The following is a 17,512-nucleotide window of genomic DNA, read 5'->3' as shown; positions in this document are numbered from 1 at the left end:
GTCCGTTGCATCAGGGGCAGCTGCTAGGCAAATTTCTAATGTTGTTACCGATATCGGAGCTGGCGTCCCAAAATCACCAGTGGTGCAGGAATTATATGTGGACGCGTCGAGTGACCTATTCGTAACTATATTTTATATATATATATATTTTTTTTTATCTATTTTTTTATATCAGTTTGTAGACGATAATTTGCCACCACCAGAATTCCCTACAAAACGTCTGCACACTACTTTTAAACAATGTGCCAGTGAGGTCACCATTGAAGTCCCCTAAAAAAGTAAAATATTCCGTCGAGGAAGAACGAATATTACGTCGGTTAGTAATGACAAACGATCCCATTTTTTTGTCATCCGACAATATTCTTAAATTATTAAAAACCCCTCCATTTAATGAGGTACCTACTGGGTCAGTGGTATCGATTCGAACGAAAGTAAGGGATATCAAGAAGCAGGTTCAACTACAGTAGGTAAAAATGATATTAATACATTTTATAAGATATTTTTTTTTAACACATGAACAGTTCACTTATTCAACATCTCAAAATATCAAGTTAGGAATAATAGAAACACCCAATGGCGATTACGTCTGCGACGACGACGGCGACGCAGCGATAACGATGACGATTGCAGAAATCACGGCGGCAACGGCTGCGGCGAGAACGACAACCGCAGTGAAAACCACGTCAACGATTGCACGGTGGTTGTAGCAATCGCGACCGTGAAAACATCGACGAATACGACAACCACGAATCCAGCTCCAGCGGCATTTACACGTGGGGCTCCGCGATTCGTGGATCTATTAGCCGAAACTAAAAATGGCCCTTTGCAGGGCCAATACTCGCGAAACCTTTCCGGCGCGCTTGTTTGAGCGGTCGCTGATAAAGTGGTCACGGTCGGTACCGTTCTCTTGTTTAAGCCTGCTTTCGACCATGCACCCAGCTCTCCCAATCGCCCCTGCATAGGCCCGATACCGCCCAAGAAGATATCTTGGATATTATGGCAAAAACAACGAAGTGGATGAATTTAATTTTATAATTGTTATAACTAATAAAAATACAATTAATAATTACTTCAAAGTAACGGTAATTATTTTTATTTTTTCAAAACCCCTCACAAAATTTTTTCTTGTGTCCGCCCGTCGAGGATAGTAAATCTCAGAACATGGTTTAACAGAAGTTCTGTAGAATCATTCCGAAGTGCAGTTAACAAAACTTGTATATCAATGATGATCGCCAGCATTTGAAACAAATTAAGAATATTTAAATATAAATATTTATGTGAAGCAAATTAGTTGACAAATAATATGTTAATATCAGTTATCTCTAATGGGCAACACAATAAAATGAGTATAATCAAATAAAAAAATATATTATTATTTTATTAACATAATCTAATGAGTATTTCTAATCAATCTGGACTTTAATGGAGTAACCTTTACATTTTTAGACTAAGGTCAAGGACAAAATAGTCCTTTTGCTCTCCCTAAAAATATGTATAATTGTACAACTGAATTGTTAGTGAATAACAATGGGATTATATTAAGAATGTTCCTTCAAGTATCTAGAATGAGAATACAATTTTAACATTTTCCTGAGATAAAAAAATCATACAATTTTATATATGTTTTTATATGATTAATTTTAATACTAGATGATGGTTTTTGCATACTAAAATATACTCTGTTAATTTTTTCCATAATTCAATCAACCATTGAAATAAAACTTTTCTTCTGTCTTACATATTTGATAAGTAAATAATCAATAAGTTTCAAGACTGGTCAGCCAATTCAAATAATCTGACCAAAAAATTTCTAATAAATTAATATATTATGCATTAATTTCTTACATACTAGTTTATTGTCATAAGAGTCTAACTAATATACTTTTAAGGACTGAAAGGAACAGGTATGTAAAGTTTAAATTTATTATTTTTGAAAAGAAACATGCAATCTATGATTTTTAAAACAAAAATTTGACTAATACAAAGAATTATTGTAAAACAATTTGACGACTAGATGTTTATAAAAAATAAAACAAATAAGGATAAATAAAACACAATATAAATATTTGACATACACTATATTTTAATTGTTTATGCATCAGTTAAAGCTGCAACTCCTGGTAAAACTTTTCCTAAAAAAAAAATAAAATAGATAAATCATTTTTTAATTATAATTAGATAAAATAAAATTTACAAACATGTATAAATATATTATCATAAAAGTAATTGTGATGTTTTCTAAATATACTGTATAAAATGCAATCTCACAGTGCATGATGCAACTTGAAACATGGAGTTCATTTCTATAAAATGCCACTCCAATTTACATTGTTTTGATTTAAATTAAAATTGTTTATAGTAATCCTATTTTATCTGAGTATAGACGTTGGTTGTATTTTTTGTTTTTTTTCAATGTTTTAGTTAAAATACATTTTCTTGTTAACATATTTATTACATTACTTTATATATATATATATAAAAAATGGACGATTATGATAAAAATCTAAAATCTGTGTTAATTCATATTGTGGTATGGCATGGAGTAACATTCTAAAATTAAAAAGTACAAAGTACATTTTACATTGATGCAGGACACAAATACCCAAAATCATCAAAGTTGTGCTGCACCATGCCAAGACCCACCAATCTCACAAACCATATAATATACCACACTATACCAAATCACGAGCAGTGAGGATCACACTTTTAGATTTATACATGTGTAATACAATTTAAATGTTTAACACCATTAAATTTCTTAAACTTGTGTCATATATACAAGTGAAATAAAAATTATTTAATTGAAAAAAATATTATTTTAAAATGACATCAATTGTAAATTAAACGTAATTCTTTTTTTTTTTTTTTTAAAAAAAAACACAATTGATACATTTTATCTAAGAATTTAACATTATTTTTATAGACTTTAAAAAAATGTTAATGTTTGTATAAACAGTGTATTTAACAGATTAAGCATTAAAATTTATCAAAAACCCAATGTGAATTAGTTAACTAATCAGTTAACTATTCGCACAGATACTATTTGAATAAGTTATGGTTCGGATTCTAAATTCAATAATTTTATTTGGTATAGGTATATTTAAAATTTAAATACTCACCTTCAAGTAATTCAAGACTTGCACCACCTCCAGTGCTAACATGACTGATTTGACTTTCCGTGCCCCATTTGGCAGCACAAGTTGCAGTATCACCTCCACCAATTATAGTTACAGTTCCATTTTTAGTTGCACATACAACAGCGTCCATCAATGCTTTTGTACCATAAGCAAATTTATCAAACTCAAATACTCCGGCAGGCCTAATATCAAACAAATTAGTTTATATAAACTTGCATTTATTTTTCTTAATTTTAATAAATTCATATATAGCATTTTTGACTTAAATTCAACAGATATACAAATGTTTCATAAAAAGCAAAACAATCTTACCCATTCCATACAATAACTTTAGAACGAGCAATAGGTTCAGCAAACAATTTTTGGGATTCTGGCCCACAGTCCAAACCCATCCATCCATCAGGAATTCCTTGTTCAACAGTTGCAGAACCAGTATTAGCGTTTTCATCAAATTTATCAGCAGTAACAAAATCAACTGGCAAATGAATTTTAACATTGCGAGCTTTTGCTTTTTCTAATAATTTGCTAACTATTTTTGCTCCAGCTTCATCATAAAGAGAGTCACCAATCTAAAATAAATAATTAAATTGTTTGAATATAGAGTCTGAAAGTTAAGTACAAAATTAAATTTAAATCTATGTTTGTTAAAAGTTAAGCGATAATGAAATTTGTTATCAACATACAGTGTGTAAATTGTACAATCAACACTATAATCGTTTTTTATTTTAACTACTTACTGAAAATTATTGTTTATTTAGTAATCAAACTGAATAATAAATTAATTTTTTAAACTGTTATTTTACATAGTCTCTAAACTTTATTTTCCAAATAAATTACAGCAAATATTGTTTATAACAATACAGTTCTATATGACATGTAGAGTATGTTAGTTATGTAATTATTTTTTACTAGTTCTTTCAATCTTGTCACAAATTATTTTTGTGTATTGTACTGTAACTATAACTTATATTAAAGTCAATATTATACAGGTTTCTATTATTTGATAAAAAAAAGTTGCATTATAATATCATATGATCCAAAAATAGCAATTCACTTTTTATTAAACACCTAAGTACACAATACATTTAACTATTTATAAACATTTGAATAAAATTTTTTTTTATAGGAAACAGATGATTTAAAATTTTGATTTTTTTATTTCACTTACTTTCCAAGGGCGTATTTTAGGAGGGGCGAACACCCCCCTCTGAATCCGTATTTAAAGAATCGATCATATTTCAAATTTTTTTTAATGTGGATCATTTTATAACGATACTTAGTGTCCATACCAGGACACCAAACAATTATAAACAATTATAATTTATAATTATGCTTTCTGAAAATACATTGAATATTGTTGGCGCGGAACCCGTATGGCTTGCCTCATCAAAAATAATTTCGGTAAACACCGGTGAAACATTAGTATTAATACACTATACAAAAGTTATAAATTGACAGTAAATACATATTTTAAGTGGTATGTGAATTTTATTGTTGTTATACAACAAATATGATTGCTTTATTTATAATTATGAGTTATGAGAATTACAAAAAGAAAATATCGTTAAAGACAGGGGTGTATTGGTACGTATACACGGGTATATGGCGTATACACATTAGCAGATTTTCGATTTTCGGCGAATACCTAATGTAAAAAATTATTTTATGGGTATACACTTTTAAAATAACTCGAAAACTAAAAAAACTAATAATAATTTAATAGTTCATTAGAAAAAATTGTTATGAACCATGAAATTGATTGAAATATTTAGCTGTTGATGACTACAATGAACCTACGCTGTACTTAATATATTTTGATAACTGTAGTGAATAACATTGAATAAAATAGTATGGAATGTGAACTTTCAGCCCATGGTTCTTAAATCTGCATCATGCAATTTATAATGCGCTGCAAATATATATCTTGTGGTGTTATATTTTATAGTTATAAACATGTAGTTACAAAGGATTAATTAAATTTTTTCAAACGTATCGAGAAAATTTATATTAGGATTAATATCCATATTTTTTTAGTGCGTATACCCACAAATATATTTACCAATACACCACTGGTTAAATATATATAATATAATATTTAAAATATGTAATGTTATTTTACATAGTATTGATTGCTAAATACTACATTTGAAAACGTTTCAAATTTTACACTAATTTAAATAATGCAAAATGTTAAATTGTTCATAGCGTTTTAACTGTCAATAATGGCATACGGAAAATTTTTCAACGTTTAAACGCTTTAATTGAATAATGTTTAAATGTCCCATAACAGTAAACAATAAATATATTGTTTTGATTTAAGCCCTGGTTCATACTGAGTGAAAAATCAAATAAGACACAAGCAAAACTTTCAAAACACAGATATGTGTTAAAAAATAACTACACAAAAGTCCATTTTAACCGGCATTAGATTAAAAAAAAAAAAAAACGACAAATATTAAGGATTCATCTGATTTAAATATTACTAAAAATTTTACCTGTACATTTTGAGCCTGAATTAAAGAAAAAATTTAATTACTCCCCCCCCCCTCAGAAGGTAAATCTATTTGTTACTTTCTATACTGATAATATATGGGAAATATACCAATAACCAAAATATGGCTTTTAAAAAATTTAATTTTAAACAAACTTTTTGTCATTATTACAAGACTTTCAAAAATTCAATACATGATTCATTTTTAACATGTTATTAAGATTATTCATTAGACTTACTTTCATGCCTTTTGATTCTTTTAGGAATGTATATGCCATACCACCACCAATAATCATCTCATCGACTTTGTCTAGAAGATTTTCAATAAGTTGAATCTTATCAGCAACTTTAGCTCCACCCAAAATTGCTAAGAAAGGCCTAAAATTAAATAAATATACATTAATTGTGTATACATAACATAAAAATATATTTAAATTTAAAATGTTAAAGGTAGTTATAGGATTTTTAATTTAAATTTGATTTCTCTCTCATTGGAAAAGAAAAGTTAAGTTGATAAGAATGTAATAATATAAAAATGCTACAATTTTTATGATTTGGACATCATAGATTTAATTTAAATTAATAAAATTATTTTGTTTATTTAACAATTTTAATTATTACAATGTTCAAAATTATTTTAAAATAAAACAATTATGACTAAGAATACTAATAAAAATGTATTTAAATTTATGAAAATTGTTAAAACATTTTGCTTGTTATTGTTATTAACTTGTTATTGTTATTAAAACATACAACTAAAATTACAGTTTTCATCAAATTGTTATTGCTCAGATTACTCAGAACAATTATCATTAATCAAAATCAATATAAGTACTGTATAAATGTATAAATAGCAATTCATCTATTACACATAATCGAGAAATAATTTGATGAAAGGATAACTAATTTTTTTGATCATCTAAGTTATTCAACATTTAAAAAAAAAAAAAAAACGCTATCGACTTATGTAACTAATAACATTAAATATAGTTTTGATATAATTAATAATATGATTGAATGTTCTTGAAAGTTATGAAAACTGTTAATATTTCAGATTTAATGAAAAATGTACTTTCCTAGATGGCATAATTATTATTATAAACATAAATATCTGTGAACAACAATTTACAACAGAATATTAAGAAGAAATGGTTAATACAATACCTTTCAGGATTATCCAAAGCTTTAGCAAAATATGTAAGTTCTTTGTTTAACAAGAAGCCAGCAGCACGCTTTTCAAAACCATCTCCCATCATAGAACTGTGAGCTCTATGAGCAGTGCCAAAAGCATCATTGACATATACATCTCCCAACTTCTTCAATGATTCTCTGAATTTTTTTACATCTTCTTTGTCAGCCTTTACTTTTTCACCAGCTGCATTTACACCCTTTCCTTCTTCTTCGATGTGGAATCGAAGATTCTCTAAAAGGAATATTGTACCAGGAGCAGGATCTGCACAAGCTTTTTCAACTTCAGGGCCAACACAGTCAGGTAAAAATGTAACATCCCTAAAATATTTTAAATTGTCAGTTATTTATGAACAATTACTAAGTAGTTGAACATTTACTTATTTATTGTTCCTATTTTTGTTATTTCATTAAAATATTTTTGCAAAATAGAGGTTGAGGAAACATTTCTAAAAGGATTAAGGGAAATACAGATTTTTAAAGAACATTAATTCAACATGGATTGATATGAAAAACAAATATTATACTAAAAGTCTTGAACATCAACTAAAAAACTATGTGTTTATTTTTATAAACTTTTATTTTTAGTTTATGCTCTAATAATAAATAAAGTTGTCTTATATATATGAAATTATAATATTTAACATTGAAACACAAAAATGTAACATTATAGAATAGTAAATTATTATTTTACTTATTAAGGAGTTTCTTAAGTTCCTCAGCAACTGGCTTCATGGAGTACTTTGGGTTAGGTAAACCATCTGGACGTCCAAGATGAGACATAAGGACCAAAGATTTAGCACCTTTTTCAATGGCATAATTTATGGTGTCTAATGCAGCAACAATACGTTGATTGTTAGTAATTTTTCCATCTTTCAGCGGTACATTAAAATCAACCCTAAAATAATAAAAAATAATTTTACTTATTATGTATCAAAATGTTTATTGAATATAGTAATTTATCAAAACCATAGATATATTAATGGTATAATTATCAATTTATTATCAATTATCAATCTAACTATCAATTTTGATCAACCAAAATAATTGTATGCAACCTTATTATTTATTAAGTATATTTTTATACTTGGTTTTATTTATGATAATAAACACTTATCATTAAGCTAATTTTAGAACACTTTCAGATGCTAATGAATATTCAGTACTCTTTCTGAGAACAAGTAAATTTAAACTAAAATTAATAATGAGGTCAGGTAAATAGGTATTACCTACATAAAGTCAATAACTATATATTAGATAAAATACAAAACAAATAATCATAATTTTTAATAATATAACTGGCCTGTAATAATTAAAATCAAATTTGTCAATATATAACATATAAGCTCAAAATATTTAAAACAATTTAATTTTAAAATATTAACAATTGGTATACATAATTAAATGAAAATTAAGTTTTGTTAAAATTAAAAATATCAATGTTAGACAAAACATAATTATTTAGGTACTGAATAACTCTTCTTAATTTATAAATACTAAATTAACACTTAAATTGTCTAAGTATTTAAAATAAAATTAGAGCCAAAATCAACATTACAGAAATCATTCATATAATTGGTTAAACATAATATTATAATAATTCTAAACATTTAAAATAATAAAATTGATATCTAAATTAATTTATGAATATTGAATAACGATTAATATTAAATATATTAACATATGGAAAGTATTACTGATATTATGAACTCAAAGTATATTAACTATTTTTAAAACATAAAATAATAAAATCCAGTATATATCAAACTAAAAATAAATAGTTCAGGTTAGTTATCATTTGTATTATATTTTATTTTATATAATACACATTTTTCCTACATTATTTGACATTGAAATAACTTATGTACATATAAGTGACTCATTAGGCCAGAGGTATTCAAACTGTGGATTAAAATAGTTAATGAAGAGAGCTGTGTCAAAAAACCAGCAAATAAAATTCATATACTATATAAGTACATATACAAAGATGATTGCAATAAAGGAAACCATAAAAAATTATATACATTATTTAATGGTATATTTTTGGTATATAATAAATTAATAAATTTACAAATATTGAATAGGATGGAACTATATATTTTTTGTCATTAATAGTATTAAGAAAACACAAAGATTCTGCGAAATAAAAAAGTTTGAACACCTCTGTAATAGGCATAAGTACTTTATTACATTTATTTGTAATATTCTTTAACGAGGCAGAGGGATATTAATGGAAAATATAATTTATATAGATCATGTTCGGGTTTGAACCCATTGAAAAATGTAATTATATTCATTCTTATAATGAAAACGATTGAGCTATTGACGATTCATGAAAACGGCACTGAAAAACGTTAGATATAAATTAAATGCGAAATAATCGCAACACAATATGAATAACAATCGCTCATCACATGGATAGGCATGTGCGATAGAACGATTGACCTCTGATAATTGTGAACTTGTTTGCGACATCGAGAAACACGTCGAATATACAGTTATAATGTAATACACGAATATTCCTTACCTGATCAATACTCGCTTGTTAGCGACTTCCAAACTTTTGATACTGAGTTTGTTCAATGCCATGGTTTGTGTTTAGAAATAGAAATGTTCTGACTGACGTTAAGTAAAAAAAGAATTGAATAGTCGACGGGACGAGCCGGTCGGTAAGGTTCAGGCACAACAACAGAAATGAAGGCGGAACGTCGGAAGTTGTCGAAGACGAGCAGAGAGTATGGAAATCGATAATTCCTTATCATTCGCCCTTGACTAACCGGTGACGGACATCGATCGATACCTATCCGGTGCCTGACAAACATCGATTGCTGTGAATTCATTTATTATTTTTCCACTCTGATGCAAAACGTTTTGGCGGTAAAATATTCTACGATTTGCGTCGCAGTTCAAAACGTCGAAATGAAACTTTTCCGGAACCGAACGGAAAACCATTTCGGGTTTTCCTACGCATGTGATCGTCGATATTGGCACGTTGAAACATCGATCGCACGTCGTGATCCCGAACACGGTATGTTATCGTTTTATCAATGTTAACACATTTTGATAGCTACAAAAAAGGGGCTAAATGTAGGCAATATTATATACGGACACAAACGATTTTTTCTTACAAAGATCCATTCGTGTTTTTTCATGTTATCTCTTATCTGCAGACGAGCAAGGTTATAGATCATATTATATACACATACGAACGTAACTTTACAACTTGAACACAGATTATACACATCTGCCGACCATCTTTGCTGGTAAGTGAATTTGATTCCTTGTGCGCATCCGACGAATCATATTTCTTTCTAATGTCCCTTAAACTGCTAACATTTGTTAAATCGTATTGCTTTAATAACAGCTCAATAGGAAGTCTTAAAAACGTCAAGTTTCCTACGTCCAACGTCCGACAGAACGATTTCCATTTGAGAAACTTCGTTACGACTGCACGTTCGGAAATGGCTCAAAAGACAGCTTTGTTTATTGTGGCAGAAGGCAGTGAAGAACTCGAATTGGTCGCTCCTGTGGACATACTTCGTCGTGCTAATGTAAAATTTTTTCTTTACGTACAAATGCTTATGATCTGATTTATTCGAGATCATCAATTTTTAAATTCCAAAATTTAATCATTAGCTCATATTACACAAAATAACAAATTTAAAAAATATATAAATACATACATATATATATATATATTTTTTTTTGTCTTTTATGTGTTAATTTAAATGCAAAATATTAACAATCGTACATAAATATTTTAATAAACCCAAATATTTTTTTAAAAATGTAATAAATAAATTTGCTTACATGTTTGAAAATAATAATTTTACTATGTTTTTACAATTCAAGTTGGTTATTAGATATAAATTGCTTTTCCAGCATCAAAGCTAACCAAAAGTTATGACCAGTTAAATAAAGGTTATTTTAAGAGTAATTAATTTGGATAAAATGATTATTATTCATTCGTTAGTAACATTAATTAACGAGTTCAAAAATAATCTATAATTTATTTCTTAAAACTAAGATGCATAGTATCCAAGATCCTTAATTAAATATAAAGTTTAACAATAAAACATTTAAATTTAATTAGTTGAAATCTATTTCTGCAAAAGATAAGATTTTTTTTATGTTTTGTATATAAAATGATACATTTTATGTCTATTTACTACCTTTGAATTACAAATTATTGTACTCTTGTATTAAAAGAATATTATAAATATATAACAAATAAATAAATTATATTCATACATAATGTAAAATTCATAATTTAACAAACAATTATGTCTTACCTAAATTATATTTTATGTATTAGTACAATGTACCAACAATATATTTTCTGCTGTATGTTTTTTACAACACATGATTGATTTGATCACTTTAAAAATATTTCCATTATATTATAATATTTTATGTTTAGTGTATATGCACAAATATATTTAACCTAAAAATAAGTAAAATAATAATATTAAACTTAATAATAGTATATTATTTAGGATTAAAATTATTGATATTATTCCATAGTAAATAACTATTTAATAACAAACATTTTATTTTAGAGTTATTTTTCATTCGGGTTACTTTATTACATTTTTATTTATTCATTTTGAATTGACAAATTATGACATATGTAGTTGAACCTAATACCTTTAAATATAATATAAAAATAATAAAATATTAATATATCATAAAATAATAAAATAAGAATAAAAATCTTTATTTCAATTAGTTATTTATGCATTTTTATATTTAAGGTAATTGTTACCATTGCTGATTTAGCTGATTGTGAGTATGTGAAGACTAAATCCAATATCTTTATTAAAACTGATGCCAAGTTAGGAGAAGTAAAAGACATTACATATGATGCTGTTGTTATACCTGGTGGTCCATCATACAAAACTTTGGCTGCAGTAAGTTACAATTTTACAATTGTGTAGTAAGCCCGTAAAATAAGTTAACTAGATCAATTAAATAAAATAAAACAATGAAAATTTGAATTACTAAATAATACTTTAATTATTTTTTACACGTGGAAAGTTTTAGACTGCAGTTCTCCACTCACGAATTATTTTAGTCTTTAGAAGATGCAAGTCAAAAGTGAGGCCTCGAGTAACATATCGGTTCCCCTTTTATACTTAGGTTAATTAACAATATCAATACAATTCATATTCTTAGATTAATCGTGTAATGTGATTAATCTATAACAAGGTTATTTCAACTATTATACAATCTACTTATAATATTCCTAATTAATTCAATCTATAACATTACATATATCATATATTACTACAATTATTATATATAGCTTATGCATATTTCTTTTTTAGTTGTTGTAAATCATAAAATATTTACACATTTTGGAAAGTTAATAATTGAGTTAAAAATAAGACTAACAAGTATTGTTGATTAAAAATAAGTTTTATCAATATATGGATAATGTCTATTAAAAATGTTTTAAAATTAATATTACTTAAATTTTTCAGGCAAGTGTAATTGGAGAGATTTTGTGTAAACATGAAAAAGCTGGAAAAATTATTGCTGCTATATGTGCTGGTAAAATTCTTTTACATACCTTTTTTTACTTAGTAAATATTAGATATTGGTTACAAATATATTAAGTTTGCATATTAATATAATTCTTTGATGCTTTGGTTATTCTCAAAATAATGTTTAAATGGAAATTTATTGTAAAAAAAAAAAAAATTATTTGCAGCACCTTTTGTATTATTCAAACATGGAATTGCCAAAGGAAAATCTTTGACGTCTTACCCTTCTGTGAAGAATGATATTGAAGGATCTTACCAATACAAAGAAGATACTACTGTTGTTGATGGTAAAATATTAATATTTTTAGTATGCATTTAATAATACCTATAACAGTATTATTTGACCTTAATAATCATAATTTTTAGCAAAACATATTAAAATAATATAAAATATTCTATTTTAATATTTGAGCAACAAATCCTGCTAAAATGTCTTTTATGTATATTGAGAATTGACTTGATCTTAATATAATATTTATATAATACTCTAATTATTTTATCTGTAAATTGGTTAACAACTATATTAATTAATCAAATCCAAAATAATTAATTTTTATATCAAAGTCAAGCATTTTAACTTTTTTTTTTTGATTTTCTTATAGTTGTGATTTAATTCACATTTCAAGAAACCCTAGTTAATATCAGTTTTGCCTAATAAAATAAACTACTACTTATATTTTATTATTTTACATTCTTATTCTTGATAAAAAATACTGAAAGTTATTTATATATATGTCGTAGGTCATATGGAAAATTAGTTTTTTTGCAAAAAAACTAGGCTCTTTGCAATGGGGTAGCCCGTTTACGAACTAATTATTATTTTTCCAAACAGCCTGCTGTTTTTCAGGTTCATTGCATACAGACTAACAGCTGTGAGGCCTTTTAAGAATTACTTACTATTTTTTCAAACAGCCTGCTGTTTTTTAGGCTCATTGCATACATACTAATTTCAGTTAGGCCTTTTAAGAACTACAATCATTTTATGGTAAAAACCATTTTAATTATTTTATTTCAAAGGTTATTGATAATAACAGTACAAATATATAACATAAATGTATAAAATGTAACATTATTATTTATTAATAATATTAAGGTATTTATTTATTGTTACATGTGGTTTTTTCGTGGCATCTTGAGCTATACAGTACATTGTTTTTCCGACAAGCGCATCTATTTGTTTTGCAAGATGTTTTGCAAAAACATTTTTGATAACCCTGCCCTCCAAATTGAGAATGTTTCTTCGCTATTTCTCTTAATGTCATCATTGTATCTGGTACTTCGTCAAGAAATTCTGCATCGGTTGTCTGTAATACATTTCTGCTTAGCCACGTATATATAATTCCAAATCATATACCAATTTGATAAGTATTAAGTATAAGGATTAGTTATTAATTACAATTCTTATCTGTTCAATTTATACAAATATAAGATTTCTTCTCATAATAGATACTTATGTCATAAAAAATAACTGATAGTTGTAGTTTGTCAGACATTTTCATTATACCTATATCACTACCTATATCATTACCTATATCACCACAAATTATACATAAAAATTGATTTTTTGTTTGAGATAAGAATAATTCTATGACTAATAAATATATCCAAGTTATTTTCTGGTAATCCAATTCACAAACCAGCAAAAATATTAGTTCATTTATTTTTATTTTAAAATATATAGAATTATGATGTAATATTTATAGGTACTTGTTTATCAATTTACAAAGTATTTAAATATGATCTTATCAAGTTTTGGCACCATTACATTTATTAAATTAAAAGTTATTAAAGAGTTATTAGTTTTATAACCATTCATTTTAATTCAACACCATTTAGATGTCATGTTAAACATTGAACAGTATCACTAAAGTAAATTTTCATTAGGCTTAATTAATAATTAATTACAATAATTATTCACTAAACATTAAGCTTTATTATAAAAATAATGAGATGAGCTTTAATATTATTTTAAAAAATAGATTAATTGATTTTAGATTAGAAAATGTCAGCTATTAATCAACTTAATAACTTAACTTTATTTTAATTTATATTTTGATTTTTATATTAATATATATTTTTATTTATACTCATTTAGATTATAAATTAAAATTTTTAATAACCTATTAATGTTTAATGGACACTTATTACAATTTTGTCAATATCTTGATACATTTTAATTTGAACTATTTTGAAAAAAGTGTTCTTTTCATTTTTTAGATGTTATTTTTGAACTTTCAACTGAACATTACTTTTTATATCTTTTTTTAATGCATTTGATTTTATATTATGAATTAAATGTTGTAATTTCATTTATCGCTTATTTTATCACAATCATATTTTGTTTTGTTGAAATTGAAACAATTGTAGTAGCCTGTATGGTAAAAGTATATCATACTATTAGTTACTGAAAATTATGTAAATCTTTATGTGAAGATGCCTCCAAACATTTAATATGCTTTGAAACCATTACGAAAAAAATAAAAAATGAAATTAGAAAGAGAGTTAGTTTAACCACTAATATGAATTAACTTTTTCTGATGATATTTAGATAAAAATTGATTAGTTAATATTTTGTAAGTTAGTATGTTCAAACACAATATTGTCTTATTGAGCTGTTATTAATGTTACATTTTTTTTTTTTTTTTTTAATGACTTTAATATCTAATTATCACTTATTCTTTATTTCTTGAAAAATCTATATTGAATGTTTAATATTATGAACATAAAAATTTCATTAAAGATATTGTTAAAATTATAAGTTAAATGTTCTAGGTAGCATACCTGGAGCCATATGTGTAACATGTATACCTGTAACATACATGGGGCTTTTAGGTCTTAAATCAACTTAAATCCATTTTTTAATCCACAAAATTAACATTTTTTCAACTGATTATCTGCTACATTATTTTTGGATATATTACTAACCTGGGGAATTTTTCATGTTAGCTTGAATGTCAAATTAACCATGTACCTAAAATAGTACTTATTGCAGTTAACCAGTTAAAAAAATATATATATATATTAAGTATATTATATATACAGAATCATTATAATATTAAAAGTAATTAATTATTAACTCGTGAAATAAACTATTTAATATTTTTTTGTTAAGTTAATATTTACTGTTCTATTACTTTCAAAGGGTTTGACTCATTTATAATAAATAAATAAATATTATATTTGTAGTTAATACATTTAAAAATATATGAATCTTTAATGTGTTTCTTTTGTTTGTTTAAGGAAATCTGGTGACCAGTCGTGGACCTGCTACAGCTGTTGAATTTGGATTAAGCCTTGTTGAAGTATTACTTGGAAATGAAGAAAAAGTCAAAGTTGCTAAAGCAATTCTTTATCCTCTTTAAAACATCACTTCTATTATAAAGTCTAACAATAATTAAATTTTTTTTTTTTCATTTATTATGTTTAAAATGTCTCAGCACACTATGTGATTTTTCAATTACAATTACAATCAAATTGGTTTGTTTTTACATTTATAAAGAATTATTAAAATGATAAATTTATAAATTTATTGTTTATCTTTGATGAGAGTTCCTCAGTATCCGTTAAGAGGATATCTTGGGGTGGTCGTAGTCGTCTATTTTGGGTTTTGCTTTCTAGTTGGTAGTGACGGGCTTCATCTGAGTCTTTAAACTTGGCGTGGAAAATTTTTAATTGGTTTTTATTACAGATATTTATTAAAGGTATTCCAGTGTCATTGTGGATCTGGCGGTTTCTCATAAACCATGGTGCAAGAATTAAAATAAAACTAGTTGACCCGACAAACGTTGTCCTGTCTTAATTATGAATATTGAATTCGAATTGGTTTAATTAATAAAAAAAAAATATTTCGTCAATAGTTGGCGCATTAAAACGTCTTGCGTGTTGTCCTACGGGCGTCTCATCAGTTTTGATGACAATTTTGTGACAATCAGATGGCAATCGGTCCAAAGCGATCGTGAATAATTTAACCAATTCGTTATGTTTATGAAAAAAAGTTTGGAGTTGTTCCACAATTGGTTTTTTCACCGAAATGTTGTTTGCACAACGCTGATCAACTTGTCTTTCTGAATCGCCCATAAAATACTTTTGAAAAAAAAAATAAATATTTTTTTGGTTACCTTTACAGGTACTTACCGACTATTACGTCCCGTTGACGGTCGACCGATAGTTCCCAAAAACAGTATACTACAAACAATAACTAACTGGTATTAAATATTTATCATACATGAAGGGGCACCTGTCTAGGGCCCCGTCAAATTTGAGACCCTGCCGCCTTTCACGAGATTTAATAACTTGCAGGCCTATAATCTTGTTTTTAAAATCACATACGTTGACGCTTCTACGATACAAACAATAATATCCATACCGAAGGAAAATGTTTTTACGTGAGTTACGCATAATATAAAAACATGCCATACGAGTACTGGAATGTCCAAAAAAATTGACTTCACGAAAAAAAAACTGAACAAATCTGTCTGGCGAAACACACCGCCGACGAGATTACAGGGATCATGTAGTCCGTCGGCGTTTTACTTCTTGCAAATTTAAGCCCTACGTGTACGCGTTCGACTAACGAACGTCCATTTTCGAACGCAGACGATCGTGTGGTTCGAAAACGAAACGTATGTTACCGCTAAGGCGCGGATTTTTATGTAATAAAAAAGTTAAAATATTTAAATACTTATGTTCTTATTTTTGCCAAAATATGTATTAAAAAACGGGAAATATTTAAAACAAAAATCGGTATTTTACATTAATTTTTAATTACTAATTAATAATTATTCATCTTCATTGTTGTTTTTTTCGAAACAATTGGCTACAACGTACATTTAGAGATTTTTAAATTTTAATGTACGGCGGTTAGGTTTCGAAGTCGACTCGTAGCTGCATTCAACGTCAACCGAGGTCAATGGATGGTCATGAAGTTAGCCCCCCCACTTTGACCGATTCTCTTCAGACCATCGCCAATATTTAGCAAATTAATTGCAAATAATTGCAAATTCATTTTTAGAATTTGCAAATCAAGTGAAAAGTCACAAATCAAAAAATAGGTTTGGGGGGGGGCTAACTTCATTCAGCCCTCCCAATTTGTCCGATCCGTTCCAAACCGACGTCAATATTTAGCGAATTAATTGCAAATAATTGCAAAT

General features: G+C 26.8%; 2 protein-coding genes across 2 annotated transcripts; one reads left to right on the top strand and one right to left on the bottom strand.

Annotated features, from left to right (window-relative positions):
• Window positions 1–2,059: 2,059 nt before the first annotated feature.
• LOC112684646 (phosphoglycerate kinase) lies at window positions 2,060–9,554 on the bottom strand. Its single transcript, XM_025556262.1, has 7 exons — window positions 9,344–9,554; window positions 7,511–7,714; window positions 6,793–7,137; window positions 5,868–6,006; window positions 3,450–3,706; window positions 3,120–3,319; window positions 2,060–2,132 (listed from the first exon to the last, which is right to left on the bottom strand). Exons 1-7 carry the CDS (start codon window positions 9,403–9,405, stop codon window positions 2,092–2,094), a joined length of 1,248 nt encoding a protein of 415 aa, XP_025412047.1. The 5' UTR covers window positions 9,406–9,554; the 3' UTR covers window positions 2,060–2,091.
• A 376-nt stretch (window positions 9,555–9,930) lies between these two features.
• LOC112684647 (protein dj-1beta-like) lies at window positions 9,931–15,779 on the top strand. The gene is made up of 6 exons (XM_025556264.1): window positions 9,931–10,079; window positions 10,181–10,367; window positions 11,571–11,726; window positions 12,300–12,369; window positions 12,530–12,649; window positions 15,603–15,779. The coding sequence occupies exons 2-6, from the start codon at window positions 10,278–10,280 to the stop codon at window positions 15,722–15,724; spliced, it is 558 nt and encodes a 185-aa protein (XP_025412049.1). The 5' UTR covers window positions 9,931–10,079; window positions 10,181–10,277; the 3' UTR covers window positions 15,725–15,779.
• The last annotated feature ends 1,733 nt before the right edge of the window (window positions 15,780–17,512 follow it).

Source organism: Sipha flava, unplaced genomic scaffold (genome assembly GCF_003268045.1).
Source record: "Sipha flava isolate LNK unplaced genomic scaffold, YSA_version1 254_pilon_pilon, whole genome shotgun sequence".
NCBI lineage: Eukaryota > Metazoa > Arthropoda > Insecta > Hemiptera > Aphididae > Sipha > Sipha flava.
Note: the sequence above shows the minus strand (reverse complement) of the source record. Positions and strands in the feature narration are given on the sequence as shown.

Bases quoted from the DNA above. Each gene is read 5' to 3' on its own strand.
- LOC112684647 (XM_025556264.1), top strand. From the start codon at position 10,278: ATGGCTCAAAAGACAGCTTTGTTTATTGTGGCAGAAGGCAGTGAAGAA. The intron at 12,370-12,529 runs GTAAAATTCTTT...AATTATTTGCAG, and splicing joins TATTGCTGCTATATGTGCTG to CACCTTTTGTATTATTCAAA. The intron at 12,650-15,602 runs GTAAAATATTAA...TGTTTGTTTAAG, and splicing joins AGATACTACTGTTGTTGATG to GAAATCTGGTGACCAGTCGT.
- LOC112684646 (XM_025556262.1), bottom strand. From the start codon at position 9,405: ATGGCATTGAACAAACTCAGTATCAAAAGTTTGGAAGTCGCTAACAAG. The intron at 7,715-9,343 runs GTAAGGAATATT...TTATTATTTTAG, and splicing joins AACAAGCGAGTATTGATCAG to GGTTGATTTTAATGTACCGC. The intron at 3,320-3,449 runs GTAAGATTGTTT...GTTTGATATTAG, and splicing joins AAAGTTATTGTATGGAATGG to GCCTGCCGGAGTATTTGAGT.